Consider the following 26,506-nt stretch of genomic DNA (forward strand, 5'->3'; position numbering starts at 1 on the left):
GGTGGTGCATCTAGCACCGTCAGAGGGCGAGTGGAGTCGTGTGTCTGGCTGATCTTCCAGGATCCGGTCGTTTATGTGTCCGTTGGTGTGTTTTCAGGCTAGTCTCTTTCGATCTACGGTTATCATCAATGTGATAGCTGCTGCTCTGGTGCACTGGTCCTTCTTGACCTTAGCTTGATGACTTCCTGTATTTCTGTTACAACAAACTCTACTACGATAAGCTTTGCATGGCTCCAGTCATGAAGAGGGCGAGGATGGTGGCGCGTCTTCAGCTCGCGCTAGTGATTTTTGTCGTCGCTAGGTTGTCAAAAGACTTATTTGTATTTTTTTTACATTTAAGCCTCTCTATACTATTGTTGATGACTTTTAATATATCAGGGAAATTTCTTTAAGAAATATCACAAAGCCCTCCCCTTTCTCGGGACAATTCATAGTTTCAGAGTTAATATAAATACTTAGATAATGAATATGGGAGCCCAGACAGTAAATATAGGACCCGAGAGGGCAAATATGGAACTCTAGAAGAAGACTCAGAAGACAACTATGGGAGTCCCAGGGAAAGCCCAGAGGACAAATATGGGACTTTAGAGGAAGACTTTGAAGAGGAATCCGAGGACGAATACGAGAGCCCAGAGGAAGATTCTATCTATAAAAAGGAAGGTTTGATTGAGCATCGAGGAACAAAAGAATTTAGTCTAAAATATAAAAAAGAAGTAGATTGTTTTTTTTATTCTTCAAGAACTGCATATCTTGCCGAGATCTAATTCAAATTCATTGTCGTGGTACCCCCACGTCAATACTGAACAGCAGGTCCAGGCGTCCGAGTCTCTGCGGGTGGATCACCTACGTCCACATACACCAGTCCGACGACTTCTCGGTACGTTTGCTGCCCGCCATTTTGCTACCGTGGTTTAGTCCCGGCCGGTTCCCGCGCGGTTTCTGAACCAGTAGATCCCTTTGGCAGATCGGCGTCTTCTGCTTCCCGGCCGGCGCGACGCTGCCGCTCCACGACCACCCGGAGATGGTGGTTCTGAGCAAGCTCCTCTACGGATCGGTGCGGGTGAGATCCTACGACTGGGTCACCGCGCCACCCAGCTCCAGCCAAAGAAAATGTAAGCCCTCGTAACGCATCACACTAGCAAAGCTATCAGTGGCTGTCCTGTGTTGAACTGTTGATTGATTGTAATTTACAGCGGCTAATTTGTTGGTGACGTGCTGCAGGTGGCTTGGCGAGGGTGGTGGCCGCCGACGAGGTTCGGCGAGCACCGTGCGAGACGTCCGTGCTCTTCCCGCGGGGCGGCGGGAACATGCACGCCTTCACCGCCGTCACGCCGTGCGCGATCCTCGACGTCATCACGCCGCCCTACTCGGAGGAGCACGGCCGGCCGTCCACCTACTTCAACGACGTCCCCATCGTGTCTCTTCCAGGTTTTGCATTTCTGGAGGAGGTGGAGATGCCCGAAGATCTCAGCGTCGTCGGTGCGCCCTATCTTGGCCCTCGGATTACGGTAGATATGGATGACGATGATGATGACGACTACTACGACGAACACTATGACGACCATGATGACTATGACGATTATACCAGTAGCTAGCTAGCTTTTTTTAGAAACGCTTAATTAGCTGCGTGTACAGTGTACTGATAATTATGTAGAGTGCTCCAGTTTCTTTTCGTGTGTCTTGATATGATGGTGCACACAAATCGTAAAGAGAAGAGATTGCTGCGCATAACTTGGTGAGCTAGATAGTCCTGCGGAGACATCTACGCTTGTTTCCGGCTGAAATTGCAATTGAGCAGGACTCATGTGAGCTACTCGCTCGGCTGTTTACTTTTCAAGTTTTATTATCATTTCTTCGGTTTTCAGTCAGCAACTTTCCGTACGCAACTATTTACTAGCGATTTTTCAATAAAAATAATATAATAATATCGCGAAGATACCAGTTACACTTAGCTTCGCAACAACCCGGTGACCTAATGGAAACAAGGATACACACAACCAAAAAAAAAGTACAGAAATGAAAAAATCCCGCTAGAGTGATCTATTCTTTGTTGCAACGGACCAGACACCACCAAGACAACACCAGGAATCCATCTTTTTCAAAAGCGATGGTTCCAACAAGAAAACAGTGCACAAGCATCATTGTCGCTTTGATTATAGATCATAGGTTTTAACCAGGAGAACATCAACCCTCACAAAACAATGCCCGACCATTGTCAGGCACAACCAATTAAGATCAGACCTTGAATTTTTACCCGGCAAGTTTACATTCTGAATTTCCCCTGCACTACCCCCCCCCCCCCCCAAATACAAATCAGCAAGCCAAAACCTCATCACCACCTGGACTCGAACCAGCATCACTAGTCCACAAATCTCGGCTATCATGCTATTCTCCGCAACTGAATTCATGCTGGAACTAAAGATATGTCCCACGATGGCAACAGACTGCGAAGCTTCGCATCGCTCCCTATGAAACCAAACAGTCAGAAAAAAAACATGGTTGCGCGCGACTGATTTTTTTTTAATACCATCTGATCTGGCAATCTCCAGGCATGTCATCCATTGAAGTCCGCCGATGGAGCCTTTCGAAACTCGACACTCTGTCTAGATCAATGAAGATATGCATCAAGCTGATCTTGATCATGGAGTGAGAGGGATCCTAGGTCCGCTTCCTTTCTTCAAGTTGTGCTAGCAACCCCCATGTCACCCACTGGCAACCTGCAAGATCCGTCGAACCAAACCTTGCCAGCGGCCTAGAGGGCAAGGCCAACAACAAGGAAGGTCATGATAGAGCAGGGTCGATCCCCACCGGATCCGGCCCAGCGAGGCAGCGAAGAGGTCCGGGGAGGCGGCACGGGAGACATCTAGATCATGATCTAGGGTTTCCACCACCAACCGTCTCGGACTTGCACCTCCACAACCGGTCATGGCGCCGCCGGGAGAGAATCTACGCCACCACCCCGACCAGGGACACTGTAGTGGTCGCTGCTCGATGACACACCGGCCATCACCTCCCCAGCATCCATGACGGTCGTCCCCGACAACCACCATCCCCATATCACGTTTGGCAGCTGGGCCGGCCGCGCCGAGGGCCGGAGACAGAGGCGGCGTGGGGAGAAACAACGATGGGGAGCTTCTGGCGGCGCTCGGTGACGCCTTGTGTCGCCCTAGGGTGCGACGCTACTATTTACTAGAGATGCAAGCAGGATCCTGCCGAAATCTCACTTCTAGTTCAGTTTATATCTTTTCTAGTTTTAATTAGAAATGATAAATGAACTGGTGCGGACTTTGGCGGATCCCGTTTGACACTTCCTATTTAACAGGTCATCGCGAAGAACCGTCTAAACACGGTATTCATGAAAATACAAAATAATTATCAATGCCGAACGAAATAATTATTTTGTAGAAGTGAAGTTCTCGTTTTTACTATTAAAAAAAGATAACTAGAGCCCCTGGGCTAGAAATATCGCTACTCGCTCAGCAACTAAGATATGAGATAAGGAATTTAAGAGATACTGTCAAAGATCTAAAGTCCAATCATGACCTATAAGGGAATAGCAAAACACAAACACAAAACCTAGTTGCAACCATAGGAAGCAACAACTAGCAGAATGAGATCTAACCATCCCTCCCCTGCCCAAGCGACTTCGGAGGCGATCTCGAGCCGCCGCCAGTCCACCCCCGCTCGGTTGATCCTAGCCGGCAGCGGCGGCGTCCCCGCTCCCAACAAAGGTTGGAGAGGAGGGGAGTGTGTCGTGGTGGCATCTCGGCGGGCGGTGGTGAGGTGTTGATGACAGCACAAAGAGGCGTGGATGTGCAGTCGGGGCCTAGAAGCCGGAGCGACGGGAGGGTGGAGTACGACGCAGAGCTTCGGCATGCATCTCCGGCGCGGTCGATTCTGGGCCTTAGGGTCCAATATAGCCGTCTAGCCATGGAGGTGTCGGGCGTGGATACCACCTTCCCCTTGGCTACTCCGACCGACGGGGTCGGGGCCTGCTAGTGTGCTCGAATAAGGCGGCAGTCCTAGGGTTCCTCTCGCGCCAAAACGAAGATCTGCTTGATGATTGTCCTCTTTGGTCTGGCTAGAGTGTTAAATTTTGGAAGGCTCCGTCGACGAACTTCATTGGGCGTCTCATGCCTGGAGATTGCTTGATCGGAATGGGATTCGGTCGCACCCGTGTTTTTTCGACCGTGTGATTTCAAGAGGGAGCATTGTGAAGCTCTGCTATATGTTGCCATCATGGGTCATGTCTTTAAGTTCCATGGTGAAGTCATAGGTGGAGAATGTTATTGAAGCCGAGATCCAAGGACTACTAATGGTGGTTCGAATCTTTGTGGCGATGATGAATTTGATTGGATATTTGGATCTCGTGGCAGTGGTATGCAAGTGGGGCCGACAACATAAGGGAAGTTTAAGTCTTATCTTTCAGGGTGAAAATCCGAGAGCGTGACTTTCTCAACGGGTAAAAACTTATGATTTATGAACTTCTTAGAGGCGCCGCTTTCGAAGAATTTGGATTTCAGGTGTTTTCTAGGTGGTGTTTGTACTATTGCTACAAGATTTAGATCGATGTAACGGGACTTTTCTCCTTTTTGGTTTCTTTTTTTGTGTCCATCCGTAGTGTCATTAATATCATTAGGGAACTTCGTTATTGCAGAGGCTATGTGTAATTAGTATCTTACCGATATTAATATACTCGTTTGTCGAAAAAAATAGGAAGGAACAACTTTGCTAGTTAAAGCAAGATGAAATTATAATTGAGAATGCCAAGTATGACATACCTCACTCCTCAAGTGTGAGACCCGAAAAATGTAAGCTTTCTCAAAAGGAGGAAATGAAAAGATGCGTTTTTTTTTCAAACTGAGCACATCAAGCCCCTGCAACCCACTAAATTCTTAGTTGAGTTCTCTACCGTTCAATGAGACAGTGACCATGAGACTGATGCAATTCAGATGCCATTGAAGGATATCCTCTCGAGGCATTTGAGAACATCTGCACATTACGGCATCTTATTCACTTCAGAATGACCTGTGAATCACTAGTACCACATAATGAAAGCCAAACATCATATTCATTTTTCCTTCTACCAGAGAGACCGGTCTTTAACTCAAGTTCCTCAATAAACAAGCAACTACCTACTTTGCAGTTTTTTTTTCCTTTTTCCTAATTGGTACGGATTATTTTTTTGTGGCATGCTTACTATCTATTTTGCATGCGAAATTAACTTGTTTAAATTTAAGATTCACATCCATTGCATTTGTTGTAGTTGTGTGAGTAGAGCCGGTTTTGATATGGGCTAGTAGCTTTGTGTTACTTGACCATATTGTTGGGGGGATGACCCCCGGTATGCCAAAGGCATGCCAAACCGGATGGCTCGTGCCATCAAGATACCGGTTTAATGTTTATACCGGAACCTGAGGTTAAGAGTTTAGCTAAGTGGAGCTAAGCCGGTATCCCCAAGAGGGGTATACCGGAACCCGGTAAAGAAGATACCGGAAGGGAGAGCCCTGTCGGCAGGACCGGTCAAAGATTCTCTCCGGAGCTAGAAGACAAAGATGAGCTAAGCAAAGTAACTTTTGACGAAGGGCCGACGATAAAGAGAAGAGTGACGGTCAAAGAAGCCGGAGGACGTCGGCGCCCTGATTAAAGAGGACTCCGGTGTCATCTATGATTAAAGTAGCTTTGTAAAGTAGTTTGTCTAGTCAAAGATGCCATTAGGGTTTCTTCCAGTGTAAGCCACCCTCTTCCCTATATAAGGAGAGGGGGTACTGCCTCCTACAGGCGCGAGACCATAGAGAGATCAGTGTACTGAGAAACTTGTAACCATGTTGAGATCAATGAAGCTAGCGATCTAGTAAAGAGTTCTTCCTCTTGTCTCTCTTCTTGCATACCGGCCTTTGGTTGTGTTCTTGAGGAAAGCATCCGGAAGTTCTTCCCATCTAGTCGCAAACCCTCCCCCGAATCCTCATACGTCCATTCGGCCCCAACTTAAGCCATCCTATGGCATCTGCTCGTTCACCACGACGACAGTTGGCGCCCACCGTGGGGCATGAAGTGGCGCATGCTGGAGTACACATTCGGGCGGGCCTCCTCGAGTTCGCCGGCGAACGGACGGTGTCTGCGCTTGTGCAGAGCTTCTACTCCATCGACTTCATCAACGACAACGCGGGCTGCTTCGCCAACGGCGGCATCTTCCCCAAGAACGGCCGCATCATCGAGTTCGGCAGCCACCGCATCTACTTCGGCACCGTCCCTGTGCGCCAGCGCCTCTCGCCGGTGCTGGTGGCACCGGACCCGCCAAGATGGCTCCTGTGCTGGTCGCGCGCCCGGCAGCGTCGAGGTAATGATGACCGGTGTGGCTGGTGCAGGAAAGGAGGTTGAGGCTGAAGGCGCCGGTCGCGCGGTTTCGACCCGTGCGGCTAAGCCACCGCCGGAGCGCGACGCGAGCGCAGCGGGAGCATCATCCGCGCCACCGGCAACGCCTCTCCAAACGGCGATGAACGCGCCGGCAACCCCCATCGCGCAGGAACATCGACCCGGCAGCCGGCTCGGGCGGAGCCGGAGGCGCAGCGCCCGAGGATACTCGAGAGCGGCAAAGACGTCGTCAAGGCGCAGCGCGAGCTGAACCTAACCGTACGTGAGTATAACGCTGCCCATGGCTTTGCTTCTGTTAGCGCTCATGCTGCTAGGATACCGGAAAACCGGCTTAAGGCTCGCAATCTAGATCGGGATTTGCGTAAGGAAGTTCTTACCGGCAAAAGTACCTCTGCATCTGTTAGCATTGTAGAGAAACCTAAGTACAGCAGTCCGGATAAAACAATAAAAGCTGCTAAGGCTGCCGTAGATCTGTGTGATTCGCTTACCGGAGAGGCTCGGCAAAGCAACAAGAGCGTGTCAGAGAGCTGCTAGATGCTGTAGAGCAGCAGAACGCTGAGCAGCTGGCTAAGCTGAACAAGGCTATAGCCTCGAAATCCGCGCGTTCAACAAAGAATGCCGGAAGCAAGTCCCAGGGCCAGGCCTCGTCCCCCCTCCGGACGGAAGAAAAGAAAAAGAAGTGAACGCACGGCGGATGATCGTGTATGATCCGGTCCTTGCCGGTAAACAAAAAGCCGGGCAACACGATGCCGGTAGAAAAAGCCAAGGGGCGGAGCGAGGCTACGCCAAAGAAGGCTATGCCGGAAACAAACATGCCGGTAAACATGAAACCGGGCAAAACTATCCGGCTGCAAGGGCAGCGTATGATGAAGATGAGGAAGAGATGCCTCCACCGAGGTACCGGCAAGCAAGGGCCGCGGCACCGGAACGTTACGATGAAGCCGATTCTAACAGACCGGCAGCATACCGGAACCCTTTGGGAGAACGCTTGGGAGAGAGATACTTACCGGAACGGGATGCGAGGCACCGTCCGGATAGAGTATACTTGTCAGAAATGATCGAGGAGGAAGGTCCCCCGGGTCCAAAGTGCTTTGGCCCAAGAATCATGAGAGAAAAACCACCAGTTCGCAACTTCACGTTGCCCCGTGACACAAAAACATACGATGGCACTACGAAGCCGGAAGATTGGCTCGCGGATTACGTGACCGCGGTATACGTCGCAGGAGGCGGAGGAACCGTAGCGGAGAGGAGGAAACCGGCGTTGGGCCGTGAGGATCATACCATCGTTTCGGTTGGACCGGCAAGAATCTGGCTAAACAACTTGCCGGCGAGGAAGCATAAATGGCTGGCTGGATTTTGGAGGAGGCTTTTGTGAGCAATTTCAGCAGCACCTATCGGAGGCCAAACAGGCCGCGAGCAACTCGCTCTGTGTGTGCAGCGCCCGAACGAAACAGACCGGGATTATCTGGCCCGTTGGAACACCACAAGGAATTCTTGTGAAGGGGTAATCGAGGCACAGGCCATTGCTTGGTTTAGCAGTGGGTGCAAAAGAGGTTCGCCGTTGTGGCAAAAGCTGCAGCGGAACATGCCGACAACGTTGGCAGAAATGATACGTGTGGCGGATAACTATGCGTTGGGAGACCCAACGCAGCCGGCAGTGCAACCCGAACCGGAACAGCTACGCCAAGAGCAACACCGGGACAACCGGAACAACAAGAGGAGGAAAGATTTCCCGGATCGAAGGTATGGCCCGCAGCAAGTTGCTGCTGTGCAGGAAGACTCTGATGCCAGCGGCAGCCAGAGGCAAAGAACCGGATCGCAGCCATGGGCGGGTCCAAAGAAGCAATGGGTGGAAAAGAAACCCTGGGTCCAGAAAAGAAACTGGCAAGAACCCGCAAAATACACCATGGAAGCTGCCATGGACCAACCATGCCCGGTGGCACACTCCAAATCCGGCACACCGTCAAACCATCTGACGAAGGATTGTACCTGGACCAAGTACTTGATGGAAAAAGGGGCGGTAAAAGATGCCCAAGGGCGAGGAGGCAATGCAATGATGCCACCACCGGACATGCCGCGGCAGCAGTAGCTACCGCCACCACCGCCGCTTACCGGGCCAAACGCTTTACCGGTGCAGCCAAACCGGCAGCAGTACCAGCAAGTTAACCGGGTGGAACAAGATGATAACCAGCTACCTCCACCGCCACCTTTAGGCCGGAATGTTTACGAAGACCCGCATCTGTGTTGTGTTGTTTTTGTCACTGAGCCGACAGACAGGCAAAGTATGCACCGCCGCTCCATGGAAGTAAATGCTGTGATGCCGGCAGTGCCTAAATACATGCAGTGGTCCAACCAGGAAATTGCTTGGTCGATCAAGGATCACCCCAAAATCATACCGAATCCGGGTGGATATGCTCTTGTTGTGGACCCGATCATGAAAGGGCCGCAAACTCGAGTGAAGTTCAGCAAGGTGCTGATAGACAATGGCAGCAGCATCAATATCATGTACAAGCACACCATGCATACGCTGGGCATAACAGAAAACATGCTTCAGCCAACGCGCACAACGTTCCATGGAATCGTTCCGGGTTTGTCCTGCGCACCGGTTGGAAAAGTCCGGGTGGACGTGTCGTTTGGAGGACGTGACAATTGCCGGGTTGAGAACCTGGAGTTTGAGGTGGTGGATTTAGATAGTCCGTACCATGCTTTGCTGGGGAGACCGGCTGTAATATCCCAGGTATTGGGGTTACAAAAATAGAGGAAACAGATGTGTGCATTGCATTCATGCATAGAAAATCTGGGTAATTTTCGCGTTTTAAAGTAAAACATTCACAGTAACTGAAGTTTCACTTGACCTTGGTGGAATTGAAGTAGCTCATCAAGTCAAGCGCTATAAACCTCAATGTGACTTTGCTAAAACCTTGTTTTGGGAAAAGATGATTTGATCTAAGGGGTTAGATCAAATGGAACTAAAATTAACACAACAACACTTTACTCAATGATCAATTGCTTGATCTCATAAAAGATCATAACATGGTATTCCTTGCCATAACATAAGAACATCTATTCAATTGGAAATCAAGTAACCATAAATGGAGAAACCATTCTTCACTTATCTTTTCCATGTTTTTAACAAATAAATATTCCTACCATGAACCTCATGGTATTTCTTGAATTAAACTCTTGAACTTAACCCCAACAAAGGCTTATCATTAAACCCTAGAGATGGGAGAGGTATATAACCAACAAAGAGATAAGAAGCAAACTCTAAATTATTAACGCTTAAAAGTTAAGCAACTACCTTGAGGTACAATTGAATTCACTTTAAAACTAAATACCAAATATAGCAAAACCCAAGGACCTAAGTGCATAAAAGCCACACATTCTTATTGCAATCATAATTTATTAAATATGTGGAATATTACAAAACTAAAATTCGTTTACATTACGAATTATAGTTCCAACTATTTGAATAAAATAAGATATGAGTACTTTGAAACTCATATGATCATGCCTTGGTGAAATCAAACATCATCATTCAAAATTGGGGTATACTTCTTATTCTTGACATTTTGACCCCAATTATAATATAAATACAATCACATATGATATAGTGACTCACCCATAAGAATGAGATCATTCACAAGATATTTAGTAGCAAAAGCCACTTGGCTATCCAAAAATAAATCACATGAGAGGATAATACCCATGCCACATAGGATGAAAATATCTACATAACTTGAATCCTAAGCAATGCCACCTCATGCTTAAAGGATTACTATGGATAAGAGCATGACAACCAAGCACCTTACTCATCAAATTAAAACAAGAGTCATCCACCTATGTGTCATGATATTAGAGCATGCCCAAGCCTATAAAAGGAACCCTCTACCTCATTCATCTCATCATCTTGCACCATGATGCAAGAAGACCAACACATTGAGCTACTCCATAAAATAGTTAGGATCAAGATGAAGCAGCTAGGAGGTGGAGGCATGCCACAAGATGTAGGTTTATCAGAATTCATGAAGAACAAGCTACAGAAGCTAGCAAGGTAGAATTCTTAGGCAAACCACATATTTAGTTAATCACATCATCATTCCTTGAGTAGAACCATAGATTATAATCCAAGACCTTGTGAAGTGAGAGAGGTAATTGGAATAACCATATCTAAATACTTTTAGTGATACTTAAGGAAGCCCATACCATGCATGATCATCACCATTGGGTAATGATCATATACTCTAAGAATTGGGAGTACAAGTCATTGAGAACAAATCGCTCATGATAGTGCCATGACCATACTTTGGAGAAATAGAAGAATAAGCCATAAGTTAAATCCTATATGATAAATAATATCATTCACCACATGAAATGATAGAAAAATCATGAGTAAGCAAACCTAGGTTATATCTCAATCCTAACTTGTGAATCACTTGGTGATCATAAGTAGAATCCTATCTACATTTCATTTATTCCTCAATCAAAGAAAACAAGAAAACCTTAGAGTTAAACTCTATACCTTATATGGTGAGAAACCATTCATCCATATAACCAAGGTTAACTATAAAAAGAATCTATGCCCAAATCACAACCTAACTAGTGAATTAATTGATGATCACAAGTAAAACCCTAAACTACATCTCAATCTTAGTTGGTGCATCACTTAGGTGATCATAATTAAAACCTAGAACATATTTGATAATTAAACCAGGGTATTGATCAACCACCTATCACTATAATTAAGACCAAACCATGATGGAAGTAATGTCTACTCCAAGTCATTCAAGGTGTTATTAAATATAATCCTAATACCAACCTTGAAATAGGATAAACCCTACAACATCTTAGAAATAATTCTTCACATAAAATCATGGTCCAATTCCTCCTCATTACCATTCATCTTAAAAACTAGCCTTAATCAAAATATATGTGAACCTTCGATATTGCTAAGTATTAGAAAACCCTAAAAAATGTGCTCACCACTGCACATGTTATAAACTTCAAATCATCTAAATAGATCTTGTTCCCAAATTGAAAAGGGAATTGAAATACTTACCCAAACCATGCTTATTTTAAATTTGGCATAACTCTCACAACAATCCCAACTTAATCAAGTAATAATTATTGTTGAGCAAAACAATTATGCTATAAGCATTGTTCTCAAATCTTATGGAGACTCGGATTATTTAGAACCTGCAAGTATAACCTGAATTCAAATTTGAATTCAAACAATAAAATAGAAAACAGAAAATAAAAACGAGAAAAGAAAAAGAAGGGAAAAACTTACCTGGACCTCACCATCCGCGGCGAGCCCGATGGCGGCCCGATGGCAGCCCATCAGATCGGCCTGGCCCAGCCCACTTAACCCTTCATCTAAAAAAGATCTGGAGGCGTCGTCCTCATCCTCTCAGGGCACCTGGACGACAGCACGACGACGTGCTCGTCTCCTCCCTCGCGCTGGCGCTCTCTCCTCGTCCGAATTCGTGACGAGGCGCATCTCCTCACAGTATTTAAGCTCCACGATGACCCGTGGCCCTCGTTTTCTTCCTCCTCTGCTCCAATTCTTCCCCACACCGAAACCCTGGCCGCACCGACCATTCTCGTCGCCGCCGTTAGGAGTCCTCCCGAGCACCGCCGTGAAGCCACGGAGCTTCGCCTCGTGCCTAGCAACCTCCTCGTCGACGCGCGCAAGCCGGGAAGCCTCGAGTCGTCGAATTGCGACATCAAGTCCGCGCCGGTGACCACCGGTCGACGTCGTTCGCCGTCAACAGAGACCTCCCCAAGCTTCGCCGACCACACCAAAACGCTTCGGGTGAGCTGCTGAACCTCATAGCGTGCTCGCCTAGCTCGATTACGTCTCGTAGAGTCGCCGCGCCGCTCGCCCGTGTCCGCCGCCGCAGAACCTCGCCGTTGAACTTGCTCCGGCGACCTAATAGGGGCGACGCTGGTACCGATATGCTCGCGGTGAAGTGCTCGTTCAAGTGATACGAGAATCCCGTTCGCGCGAGCCTTGGATCGACGGCGATCGCCGTTTTCCGCCGGTCACTGTGAGCTCGTGGACATGGTTTCAATTTTGACCAGTCCACGCTCACGTGGCAGTCCACGTGGACCTCCGGCCCATCGGTCGGTGGCTAGATGGGTAGTTTAACCGGGTAGATCTAGCATTGTTAGTTAATTTCAATTCCGGAAAATTGCTGCAACTCGAAAATAATTATAGAAAAATCATATTAACTCAGAAAAATAAATATAAGATATCAAAATTCTTATAAAGATAAACCCTATCCAATAAAAATATAAAATGAAATTTTTATTTTTAATAGAAAATCAATTATTTAATACTTGTTATTTAAGCCTTTAATTTTAATTCTAAATTCAATTAAAATTCAATAATTAGGAAAACTTCATAAAATAAATAAAAAAAAACAGTAAGTAATTAAGGAAATCATTAAAATTAATTTTCCTTTTCTATTATCTTATTAAATCCTTATTAGGAGGATTTTAAACCCTAATTAATAAATTACCTTAATTATTAATTCTTTAAAAATAATAAAAGGACAAATCCAATATTATTTTAATTTCAAAGTTATTAACAACTTCAACTTTATTAATGAAGTTATTAATCCAAGAAGTATAGGGTAATTAGGAAACCCTAGTTCCATTAGAAACAAAGTGATAACCTCATCATTTCATGTGTAATCCTAAAACCCTAATGCCATTTAGACCCTAGATCCATTACTTCTTATGAACCCTAATTTATTCCCAAACATAAACCCTAAGTAACATGTGATCATGTTACTTCATTAGTAATCATAGATTCATATTTAGCAACTTAATGCTTGTTCAAATCCACATAACATATGGGAACCCTATCACTACTAACTAGCATTCCATGTGTTCATCTTAATCAAACCTAGTTCCTATCACAAGGATCTCATCCTTAATTAACCTTAACTAGCATCACACCATTGTGATGAGCTCCAATATCATCTATACCCAATATTTATCATTATATCCCATGCCCACTAAACCCTATTAGTGTAAGACAATTATTAAACATCCTACTTAGGAAACCACCATTCCTTACTTAGTGAATCCAATAACAAAACCTAGACAACCTCAACCTTAATTGTTATACTTCTTATTATTTAAGAAGTATGTTCTTCAAAAGTTATTCTTTTGAAGAAAATAAGGAATCATCTTCAATCCTGCCTAATAGGACCTATAGCCAATAACCAGTTATCACCAACAAGGTATACCACCTTGATAGCAACTATTGGTAATTAAGATGTTTAGGCTTAATTCAACAACACAAGCCTAGTAGCTGATGAATCCAACTAGGTTGTGATCCATCGAATACTAACTTCAGAAACTAGATGAAACCATAGTCAACCATAGAACCCCACCAATCTAATTATCATACTTATTCTTTATTAAGGAACATGTTCTTCAAAAGTTATTCTTTTAAAGTATATGATAATTAATCATTAACCATGCCATATAGTACAAAAACTGACCACTGTTCTCTACTTGTAAACATTATGACAATAATCATTCTTTGTGTGCTCAATTGAGTATTATGCTTTATTATCTACCTGTTTATAATACCAAGTAATCACACCTGAGTAAGAACCTGGTATATGAATCACTCTAAAAGTGCAACACACCCTAAACTAATCATTACCACTCACTAATCCTAAATCATCGGGGTTAGGACACGCTTAGAGCGATTGCATCTCATTCTTATGCATTACTGCATCCTTGCCAATCTTTTAAACGTCGTCCTTACCGGACGATGATGCTATTTCAGAATTTGGAGTTACTACGTATCGAAGACCTTGCCTGCATGATCTTGCAGACAAGAAAGGCAAGTTCATCACTTGCTCATGCCATTTGAGTATTTCTATCAAATTACTTGCAAAGTATTATGGTTATCACTATTGCATAAAAATCAAAACCACTATTTTCATAACTATGAATATGACTATGTGGTGGGCAATGGAACCATGGATTGTGTTGATATGGTGGAGGTTCCATTGCACGGGTTTATATCCATCTAGGATTAAACAACAAATGTCGCCGATGATTCTTGTGCCGTAATACCCGTGTTAACCATAAGATCCGGAGTGGGACGGAGTAGTCAAAAGTGTTTCCACCTCTCGTTCATCAACGGATGCGCTTACCGTAGCAGTTGTGTCTTGCGGAGTAACTTGAGGGTGGGGAGCCCCTTCTAATTCCCCACGGTATAGCTGTTGCTTACCGTAGCGGTTGCTTGCTTGCGGAACAACTTGAGGGTGGGGATCCCCTTCTAATTCCCCACGGTAATGTGGTCTATGATGGGTTGCGGCTACCGGCGAAGGAGTTTGGTTAACGAGTCCCAAACTGTTGTCGTGGTCGGGGTCCACCACTGAAATTACGGGAATAATGGGACCGGCGAGGACCCAGGGTCGGGGCATGCAACAAAGGGTGGGTGTTCGAGGTAGCGGAGGAACATGATTGGCTAGACCTTATACCGGGCCTCACACCAAAGGAAGTGTGGACGAGCTCGCGGCTCGGTTGGCACCAAGGTTAAGATCTCTTATGGGTAAAGCAACACACCTCTGCAGAGTGTAAAGAACCGTGACCTGTCACTCCTCGTTCGGGATATGGAGCTGCGAACGCGGCCGGAAAGGAGCTCCATGAAGTTCTAGTAAACCGGTGAAGGCTGACGGACATAGTTCTTCCGAATAAAAGCAACCTTTTGAAGAAATGGTTATGAAAACCTGCATTGGTATTAGACTTTCGGTCTAATGCCGTAGCTAGTGCATTAAACACCTCTTTCCTATAATGAACTTGTTGAGTACGCTCGTACTCATCCCACTCTTAAATCCCCTGCTTAGATATGGAGGCATCGAAGGAGGATCTACAGTGCAACTCGAAGACCGAGGAGTCAACAACTACTTCAAGAGACAGGACCCTATCAGAGGAGTCAGTTACACATCCAACAAGGAGAAAATCTAGTTTAGCCATAGAAGGGAACTAGCTTCCTATACCTAGCTCCTAATTAGCTAGAATCTATTCATAGCCTCTATAGCTAGTCAAATACTCTACAAATAGAGTTCGTGATAAGATTAGACCACGAGTCGTTCTTCTGGAGTTTATTTGCAGTTTTACCTCATTGTAAAGTAGGAGGCTGTGATGATCTTATGTAACAAAGTCAATGTTGTAATTCTATAGACATACCTTGGACCCGCATATGTTTCTGTTGTACCACTCTGAGCGATATAATACTAGTGGAACGGTGTTTCATTGGTGTTATATCAGACTTGCATACTACACCATGCAGTGGTATGCTTGGGTCACCACAGTTGGTATCGGAGCAAATGCTTTGACCCTAGGATTAAAACCCTTTAAAGGAGACCTATAGGATTGGTAGTGTCTATAGGAAGTTGTCCTAGGTAAACCAAATATTTCTTATGACTTGAGATGGATATTCACTTGAGAATAATCCTGACACACTTGAGTCAACATTTCCTACCTATCCTTCCTAAGTGAAGTTAGTTAGCTAATGCAAAACATGTAGCACATCAATAAGTCCTTAAAATAATAGATGAGTAGATCATAGTTGGTATACAATACATGGTAGTCCAAAGAGAGGATACAACCATAAGGAAGATATCCTATTGGAAGAATGTGTACCAACACATGTTATGGTCAAGTAAGATATATCCAGACCTGTAATTGGAGTAATATCAAAAGATGAAGGTAAATAAGATATCCTAATAGAAGATGTAGACCAAGATAAGTAATGAGTAAGTAAAATTATCTATACATGTGAAACAATTGATAGTAAGTGATAACTATGAGTTATATGAGGTAGTATAGACCATGATGAGTCAATCATGGGAGGTAAGGAAGAGAAATAGGAATAAAATTATGTCTACTTACATGGTAGAGTTGTTAATCATATATGATCCACTTGAGAATCATTATGTGATGAGTAGAACATCATAAATATTTAGGAGAAGTACAATAAGAAGTCAAGTGCTAAACTATAGTGCAAGACTTGTGTTCCAAAACCATGGGAAGTGTGCCAAGCACATCATGACCATAGTCTTATGATAGAAACACTTGGAAGTATAGGAGTTATATCTTAATAGATATGTATTCAGAGTAACCATATTAGAACTAGAGATATCATACAAAATAGTCCTCAATAGCACTTATATATGGAATAATACTAAGTTAAGTAGTACTTCCAAAGAAAATTAGGTTAACCTTAACCATCCCAAACCACTTTGTTTCAAGTTTATCTCATTGCAAATGTGCAAGTAAGGTAAATGTTGAGACAAATAGTAGAATCCCATATAATCATGTTAAGTATCACGATATAAACCTATGTTATGTGGTGTTATATACTACACATCTCAGCCTGATGTTTAGAGATGTCTTACTCAACTATGATATTCAGGCCTATGATGGTGTGTATTATATGCACAAAGCTGAATCTTCTTGGATTTTATTGGATTTTCATTGTTTGACTAGATCCATACATGAAGTTTGACTTTGATATGCAAATGCATGTTGCAATATCAAGTCCTTACTTGATGCTATAGATCTAGAGGGTGATGGTATTCGTGTGAGGAAGTGACGAATTCTGTATATTTTGAAGACAAGATGAAGGTTCATCAGGTAAAGGAAACAAAGTTGTGGGAAGCAACCACAATACTCAGAAGGAAGTGCCAATCAACATTCATGCTTTACCTCAACAGAGGAGTACTTTAGTACATGAGAAGCATGAAGGTAAGAAATATGGTGATTATGGTGAAGCTCAAGCAGATCCATAGTCAACATAGAAGAGGGAATGCAAGGGAAATCACTTAGGATACTATAATCATAGTGTCAGCTAGTGGTTTTCTTGCAAAATAAACCCTGAATGAAGGAAGGTGATATATGAAATCATAGCAGACATAAGAAGACCATAGTTGATATCAGAAGACCACAATTGGTATAATATCAATACTGCGAGATAAAGTAGAAGATGTCTCATCCAGTTGATCAGAACCTATAATAGAATCCATTTTTAGATATCAAATAGCCACAGTTGGTATAATAACCACAGCTGGTATCAGTTGGTATTACAAATAGTCCACGATTTAATTAGTTGTAACAAAAGTTTGTGAACAAATCAAAATTTTGTCAGCCATATAGCTATATCTATAATCATTTGGTCGAAGGATTCACATTGGATGTCCACAATTGAGTGGATACACCACAAACATTCTTCGCGAGACCTTAGAAGAAGTAAAACCCATAAATTAGAACCAGACCAATATTCCAATCATAAGTCCAATAGTTGGAATAAAAGGAGTTGAAGACCATAAGTAAACTCTAAGGGGTAGAGTAAAGATTGAGTTGGATTACAATGACTCAATACTTTGAGCAAGATAGAAGAAGAAGGTCTGAACTGAGAGGAAGTTCGATCTTATTTTCATAAGACTGTTGAACATTACTTTCAGAAGGATGTCAGACCAGAAGCCGAGGTTCATACCTCGAGGAAGTAAGAAGTGGACTATAACTTGAGAAAGTGAGTAAAATCTACTCAGAAGTACGGAAGCTCAAGTAAGCTAGGTATAATGAAGTTGGACAAAGGAAATACCGTAGACCAATAAAGCCCAAGAGGGTAAAAGAATGAAGAAGATTGAACATACCAATATCAAAGACTAATAGAAGGATTCCTTTCATGGAACCTAAATAACCCAAAATAGTTAGAGGTATCAACTATAAACCATGATTGGATGGACTAAATGAGTCTAATCCATTCTTAGGAAAATAAACCATCATGACCAATTCCATAGTTAGGACCCATTAAGTACCATTACTGCAATTTTTGTAGTAAGGGAAAACAAAGACATATTTTATCAAATAGGAGAATGTTATCCAATTAGTCCTCAATTAAGACTGTCAAGACAAGAAGAAGTCCCAATCATTGAATCTTCAATGAGAAAGGAAACAAGATTATGATACTGAAAGAAATCATGGAATTGAAGTAAGAAGCCATAGTTCAGAGACAGACACTAAAGGATTCCAGGAAGAATCTGGACAAGGGATATAATCAATGATATCAAGTAAGATCAATACGGAGTTCGAGAAAAGTTTAAGTCTGCATAAGTCAGAACCACACTCTGAAACGTGAGAGAGATCAAACTTCGAGGACGAAGTTTAGTTTAAGGGGTAGAGACTGTAATATCCCAGGTATTGGGGTTACAAAAATAGAGGAAACAGATGTGTGCATTGCATTCATGCATAGAAAATCTGGGTAATTTTCGCGTTTTAAAGTAAAACATTCACGATGAATCGAAGTTTCACTTGACCTTGGTGGAATTGAAGTAGCTCATCAAGTCAAGCGCTATAAACCTCAATGTGACTTTGCTAAAACCTTGTTTTGGGAAAAGATGATTTGATCTAAGGGGTTAGATCAAATGGAACTAAAATTAACACAACAACACTTTACTCAATGATCAATTGCTTGATCTCATAAAAGATCATAACATGGTATTCCTTGCCATAACATAAGAACATCTATTCAATTGGAAATCAAGTAACCATAAATGGAGAAACCATTCTTCACTTATCTTTTCCATGTTTTTAACAAATAAATATTCCTACCATGAACCTCATGGTATTTCTTGAATTAAACTCTTGAACTTAACCCCAACAAAGGCTTATCATTAAACCCTAGAGATGGGAGAGGTATATAACCAACAAAGAGATAAGAAGCAAACTCTAAATTATTAACGCTTAAAAGTTAAGCAACTACCTTGAGGTACAATTGAATTCACTTTAAAACTAAATACCAAATATAGCAAAACCCAAGGACCTAAGTGCATAAAAGCCACACATTCTTATTGCAATCATAATTTATTAAATATGTGGAATATTACAAAACTAAAATTCGTTTACATTACGAATTATAGTTCCAACTATTTGAATAAAATAAGATATGAGTACTTTGAAACTCATATGATCATGCCTTGGTGAAATCAAACATCATCATTCAAAATTGGGGTATACTTCTTATTCTTGACATTTTGACCCCAATTATAATATAAATACAATCACATATGATATAGTGACTCACCCATAAGAATGAGATCATTCACAAGATATTTAGTAGCAAAAGCCACTTGGCTATCCAAAAATAAATCACATGAGAGGATAATACCCATGCCACATAGGATGAAAATATCTACATAACTTGAATCCTAAGCAATGCCACCTCATGCTTAAAGGATTACTATGGATAAGAGCATGACAACCAAGCACCTTACTCATCAAATTAAAACAAGAGTCATCCACCTATGTGTCATGATATTAGAGCATGCCCAAGCCTATAAAAGGAACCCTCTACCTCATTCATCTCATCATCTTGCACCATGATGCAAGAAGACCAACACATTGAGCTACTCCATAAAATAGTTAGGATCAAGATGAAGCAGCTAGGAGGTGGAGGCATGCCACAAGATGTAGGTTTATCAGAATTCATGAAGAACAAGCTACAGAAGCTAGCAAGGTAGAATTCTTAGGCAAACCACATATTTAGTTAATCACATCATCATTCCTTGAGTAGAACCATAGATTATAATCCAAGACCTTGTGAAGTGAGAGAGGTAATTGGAATAACCATATCTAAATACTTTTAGTGATACTTAAGGAAGCCCATACCATGCATGATCATCACCATTGGGTAATGATCATATACTCTAAGAATTGGGAGTACAAGTCATTGAGAACAAATCGCTCATGATAGTGCCATGACCATACTTTGGAGAAATAGAAGAATAAGCCATAAGTTAAATCCTATATGATAAATAATATCATTCACCACATGAAATGATAGAAAAATCATGAGTAAGCAAACCTAGGTTATATCTCAATCCTAACTTGTGAATCACTTGGTGATCATAAGTAGAATCCTATCTACATTTCATTTATTCCTCAATCAAAGAAAACAAGAAAACCTTAGAGTTAAACTCTATACCTTATATGGTGAGAAACCATTCATCCATATAACCAAGGTTAACTATAAAAAGAATCTATGCCCAAATCACAACCTAACTAGTGAATTAATTGATGATCACAAGTAAAACCCTAAACTACATCTCAATCTTAGTTGGTGCATCACTTAGGTGATCATAATTAAAACCTAGAACATATTTGATAATTAAACCAGGGTATTGATCAACCACCTATCACTATAATTAAGACCAAACCATGATGGAAGTAATGTCTACTCCAAGTCATTCAAGGTGTTATTAAATATAATCCTAATACCAACCTTGAAATAGGATAAACCCTACAACATCTTAGAAATAATTCTTCACATAAAATCATGGTCCAATTCCTCCTCATTACCATTCATCTTAAAAACTAGCCTTAATCAAAATATATGTGAACCTTCAGTATTGCTAAGTATTAGAAAACCCTAAAAAATGTGCTCACCCTGCACATGTTATAAACTTCAAATCATCTAAATAGATCTTGTTCCCAAATTGAAAAGGGAATTGAAATACTTACCCAAACCATGCTTATTTTAAATTTGGCATAACTCTCACAACAATCCCAACTTAATCAAGTAATAATTATTGTTGAGCAAAACAATTATGCTATAAGCATTGTTCTCAAATCTTATGGAGACTCAGATTATTTAGAACCTGCAAGTATAACCTGAATTCAAATTTGAATTCAAACAATAAAATAGAAAACAGAAAATAAAAACAGAAAAGAAAAAGAAGGGAAAAACTTACCTGGACCTCACCATCCCGCGACGGCCCGATGGCGGCCCAGTAGCAGCCCATCAGATCGGCCTGGCCCAGCCCACTTAACCCTTCATCTAAAAAAGATCTGGAGGCGTCGTCCTCATCCTCTCAGGGCACCTGGACGACAGCACGACGACGTGCTCGTCTCCTCCCTCGCGCTGGCGCTCTCTCCTCGTCCGAATTCGTGACGAGGCGCATCTCCTCACAGTATTTAAGCTCCACGATGACCCGTGGCCCTCGTTTTCTTCCTCCTCTGCTCCAATTCTTCCCCACACCGAAACCCTGGCCGCACCAGCCATTCTCGTCGCCGCCGTTAGGAGTCCTCCCGAGCACCGCCGTGAAGCCCTGGAGCTTCGCCTCGTGCCTAGCAACCTCCTCGTCGACGCGCGCAAGCCGGGAAGCCTCGATTCGTCGAATTGCGACATCAAGTCCGCGCCGGTGACCACCAGTCGACGTCGTTCGCCGTCAACAGAGACCTCCCCAAGCTTCGCCGACCACACCAAAACGCTTCGGGTGAGCTGCTGAACCTCATAGCGTGCTCGCCTAGCTCGATTACGTCTCGTAGAGTCGCCGCGCCGCTCGCCCGTGTCCGCCGCCGCGAGAACCTCGCCGTTGAACTTGCTCCGGCGACCTAATAGAGGCGACGCGGTACCGATATGCTCGCGGTGAAGTGCTCGTTCAAGTGATACGAGAATCCCGTTCGCGCGAGCCTTGGATCGACGGCGATCGCCGTTTTCCGCCGGTCACTGTGAGCTCGTGGACATGGTTTCAATTTTGACCAGTCCACGCTCACGTGGCAGTCCACGTGGACCTCTGGCCCACTGGTCAGTGGCTAGATGGGTAGTTTAACCGGGTAGATCTAGCATTGTTAGTTAATTTCAATTCCAGAAAATTGCTGCAAGCGAAAATAATTATAGAAAAATCATATTAACTCAGAAAAATAAATATAAGATATCAAAATTCTTATAAAGATAAACCCTATCCAATAAAAATATAAAATGAAATTTTTATTTTTAATAGAAAATCAATTATTTAATACTTGTTATTTAAGCCTTTAATTTTAATTCTAAATTCAATTAAAATTCAATAATTAGGAAAACTTCATAAAATAAATAAAAAAAAACAGTAAGTAATTAAGGAAATCATTAAAATTAATTTTCCTTTTCTATTATCTTATTAAATCCTTATTAGGAGGATTTTAAACCCTAATTAATAAATTACCTTAATTATTAATTCTTTAAAAATAATAAAAGGACAAATCCAATATTATTTTAATTTCAAAGTTATTAACAACTTCAACTTTATTAATGAAGTTATTAATCCAAGAAGTATAGGGTAATTAGGAAACCCTAGTTCCATTAGAAACAAAGTGATAACCTCATCATTTCATGTGTAATCCTAAAACCCTAATGCCATTTAGACCCTAGATCCATTACTTCTTATGAACCCTAATTTATTCCCAAACATAAACCCTAAGTAACATGTGATCATGTTACTTCATTAGTAATCATAGATTCATATTTAGCAACTTAATGCTTGTTCAAATCCACATAACATATGGGAACCCTATCACTACTAACTAGCATTCCATGTGTTCATCTTAATCAAACCTAGTTCCTATCACAAGGATCTCATCCTTAATTAACCTTAACTAGCATCACACCATTGTGATGAGCTCCAATATCATCTATACCCAATATTTATCATTATATCCCATGCCCACTAAACCCTATTAGTGTAAGACAATTATTAAACATCCTACTTAGGAAACCACCATTCCTTACTTAGTGAATCCAATAACAAAACCTAGACAACCTCAACCTTAATTGTTATACTTCTTATTATTTAAGAAGTATGTTCTTCAAAAGTTATTCTTTTGAAGAAAATAAGGAATCATCTTCAATCCTGCCTAATAGGACCTATAGCCAATAACCGAGTTATCACCAACAAGGTATACCACCTTGATAGCAACTATTGGTAATTAAGATGTTTAGGCTTAATTCAACAACACAAGCCTAGTAGCTGATGAATCCAACTAGGTTGTGATCCATCGAATACTAACTTCGGAAACTAGATGAAACCATAGTCAACCATAGAACCCCACCAATCTAATTATCATACTTATTCTTTATTAAAGAACATGTTCTTCAAAAGTTATTCTTTTAAAGTATATGATAATTAATCATTAACCATGCCATATAGTACTAAACTGACCACTGTTCTTTACTTGTAAACATTATGACAATAATCATTCTTTGTGTGCTCAATTGAGTATTATGCTTTATTATCTACCTGTTTATAATACCAAGTAATCACACCGAGTAAGAACCTGGTATATGAATCACTCTAAAAGTGCAACACACCCTAAACTAATCATTACCACTCACTAATCCTAAATCATCGGGGTTAGGACACGCTTAGAGCGATTGCATCTCATTCTTATGCATTACTGCATCCTTGCCAATCTTTTAAACGTCGTCCTTACCGGACGATGATGCTATTTCAGAATTTGGAGTTACTACGTATCGAAGACCTTGCACGCATGATCTTGCGGACAAGAAAGGCAAGTTCATCACTTGCTCATGCCATTTGAGTATTTCTATCAAATTACTTGCAAAGTATTATGGTTATCACTATTGCATAAAAATCAAAACCACTATTTTCATAACTATGAATATGACTATGTGGTGGGCAATGGAACCATGGATTGTGTTGATATGGTGGAGGTTCCATTGCACGGGTTTATATCCATCTAGGATTAAACAACAAATGTCGCCAGATGATTCTTGTGCCGTAATACCCGTGTTAACCATAAGATCCGGAGTGGGACGGAGTAGTCAAAAGTGTTTCCACCTCTCGTTCATCAACGGATGCGCTTACAGTAGCGGTTGTGTCTTGCGGAGTAACTTGAGGGTGGGGAGCCCCTTCTAATTCCCCACGGTATAGGCATGTTGCTTACCGTAGCGGTTGCTGCTTGCGGAACAACTTGAGGTGGGGATCCCCTTCTAATTCCCCACGGTAATGTGGTCTATGATGGGTTGCGGCTACTGGCGAAGGAGTTTGGTTAACGAGTCCCAAGCTGTTGTCGTGGTCGGGGTCCACCCTGAAATTACGGGAATAATGGGACCGGCGAGGACCCGAGGGTCGGGGCATGCAACAAAGGGTGGGTGTTCGAGGTAGCGGAGGAACATGATTGGCTAGACCTTATACCGGGCCTCACACCAAAGGAAGTGTGGACGAGCTCGCGGCTCGGTTGGCACCAAGGTTAAGATCTCTTATGGGTAAAGCAACACACCTCTGCGAGTGTAAAGAACCGTGACTGTCACTCCCTGTTCCGGGATATGGAAGCTGCGAACGCAGCCGGAAAGGAGCTCCATGAAGTTCTAGTAAACCGGTGAAGGTGCGACGGACATAGTTCTTCTGAATAAAAGCAACCTTTTGAAGAAATGGTTATGAAAACCTGCATTGGTATTAGACTTTTCTGGTCTAATGCTGTAGCTAGTGCATTAAACACCTCTTTCCTATAATGAACTTGTTGAGTACGCTCGTACTCATCCCACTCTTAAATCCCCTGCTTAGATATGGAGGCATCGAAGGAGGATCTACAGTGCAACTCGAAGACCGAGGAGTCAACAACTACTTCAAGAGACAGGACCCTATCAGAGGAGTCAGTTACACATCCAACAAGGAGAAAATCTAGTTTAGCCATAGAAGGGAACTAGCTTCCTATACCTAGCTCCTAATTAGCTAGAATCTATTCATAGCCTCTATAGCTAGTCAAATACTCTACAAATAGAGTTCGTGATAAGATTAGACCACGAGTCGTTCTTACGGAGTTTATTTGCGGTTTTACCTCATTGTAAAGTAGGAGGGCTGTGATGATCTTATGTAACAAAGTCAATGTTGTAATTCTATAGACATACCTTGGACCCGCATATGTTTCTGTTGTACCACTCTGAGCGATATAATACTAGTGGAACGGTGTTTCATTGGTGTTATATCAGACTTGCATACTACACCATGCAGTGGTATGCTGGGTCACCACACCGGCACTGGCGGCCTTCATGGCCTCGACCCACACGGCGTATCTCAAGATGAAGATGCCGGCACCTCGTGGACCTCTGACTGTGGTGGGAAACTACAAGATCTCGCTGGAAACAGCCTCTGCCGGATCGAACCTAGCGGAATCGCTGGTGATCGCGGAGGAAAAGAAAAGGATGCAAACAGCTGTTGCGCTGGCTCAGTCCTCGCAGTTGAGCTTAGCGGCAATGAGTGCAAGTCTGAGCGCTCCGGCATTCAAGCCAACGAATGAAACAAAGGACATTGTGCTGGATCCGGCCTACCCAGAGCGCACCGTTCGTATCGGTGCCGGCCTCGATCAAGCATAGGAAAGCGCGCTCGTCAGCTTCCTCCGTGAGAATCGGAATATCTTTGCCTGGTCAACTGAAGATTTGGTAGGTGTTCGGAGCTGGCTGAGCACTCCTTGAATGTTCGGAAAGATGCCAAGCCGGTGCGACAGCCCTTGCGCCGGTTCGCTGAAGATAGAAGAAAGATCATAGGAGAAGAGGTAACCAAGCTTGCTTGTTGCCAAATTCATTGTGGAGGTCACGCACACGAGTGGCTGGCCAATCCGGTGATGGTTGAAAAGAAGAAAGATGAGAACCTGGAGGCAAAAGCTCCGAAGGTGTGGCGCATGTGCATCGACTACACCAACCTCAACAAAGCTTGCCCAAGAGACCCTTTTCCTTTGCCACGAATCGATCAAGTGATTGATTCAACCGCTGGGTGTGAGTTGTTGTCCTTCCTGGATGCCTATTCCGGTTTCCACCAAATTCCCTTGAAAAAGGAAGATCAAATAAAAACTGCGTTCATTACCCCGCACGGGGCTTACTGCTATATCACTATGCCTTTTGGTTTGCGCAACGCTGGTGCAACGTACCGGCGCTGTATGCAAAAATGCTTGTTTGATCAAATCGGAAAGAATGTGCAGGTGTATGTGGATGACATCGTGATAAAAACTAAGGTAAAAGATACCCTGATCGATGATCTCCGGCAAACGTTTGATAACCTAAGGAGGTTCCGGATGAAACTCAATCCGGCAAAATGCACTTTCGGTGTCCCTGCCGGCAAGCTGTCTGGGTTTCCTCGTCTCAAGCCGAGGCATTGAGGTCAATCCGGTAAAGATCCGGGCAATCGAAAGAATGACAATACCACAGGATTTGAAGGACATACAAAAGTTTACCGGAAGCTTAGCATCGCTAAGCCGGTTCATAAGCAGGTTGGGAGAGAAGGCCTTGCCATTGTATGCCTTAATGAGAAAATCCGATAAGTTC

The 26,506-nt window shown here is 43.0% G+C and overlaps 1 protein-coding gene across 1 annotated transcript; it reads left to right on the plus strand.

The window, feature by feature from the left end:
- The first annotated feature begins 239 nt into the window (after positions 1–239).
- LOC124664816 (plant cysteine oxidase 1-like) lies at positions 240–1,595 on the plus strand. The gene is made up of 4 exons (XM_047202250.1): positions 240–301; positions 811–877; positions 965–1,112; positions 1,222–1,595. The coding sequence occupies exons 1-4, from the start codon at positions 240–242 to the stop codon at positions 1,593–1,595; spliced, it is 651 nt and encodes a 216-aa protein (XP_047058206.1).
- Positions 1,596–26,506: the final 24,911 nt, after the last annotated feature.

This window comes from Lolium rigidum, chromosome 6 (genome assembly GCF_022539505.1).
Source record: "Lolium rigidum isolate FL_2022 chromosome 6, APGP_CSIRO_Lrig_0.1, whole genome shotgun sequence".
Classification (NCBI taxonomy): domain Eukaryota; kingdom Viridiplantae; phylum Streptophyta; class Magnoliopsida; order Poales; family Poaceae; genus Lolium; species Lolium rigidum.

Coding starts and splice junctions, on each gene's coding strand:
- LOC124664816 (XM_047202250.1), top strand. CDS start 240: ATGAAGAGGGCGAGGATGGTGGCGCGTCTTCAGCTCGCGCTAGTGATT. Junction 302..810: donor GTGATTTTTGTCGTCGCTAG/GTTGTCAAAAGA, acceptor ACTGAACAGCAG/GTCCAGGCGTCCGAGTCTCT. Junction 878..964: donor ACCAGTCCGACGACTTCTCG/GTACGTTTGCTG, acceptor TCCCTTTGGCAG/ATCGGCGTCTTCTGCTTCCC.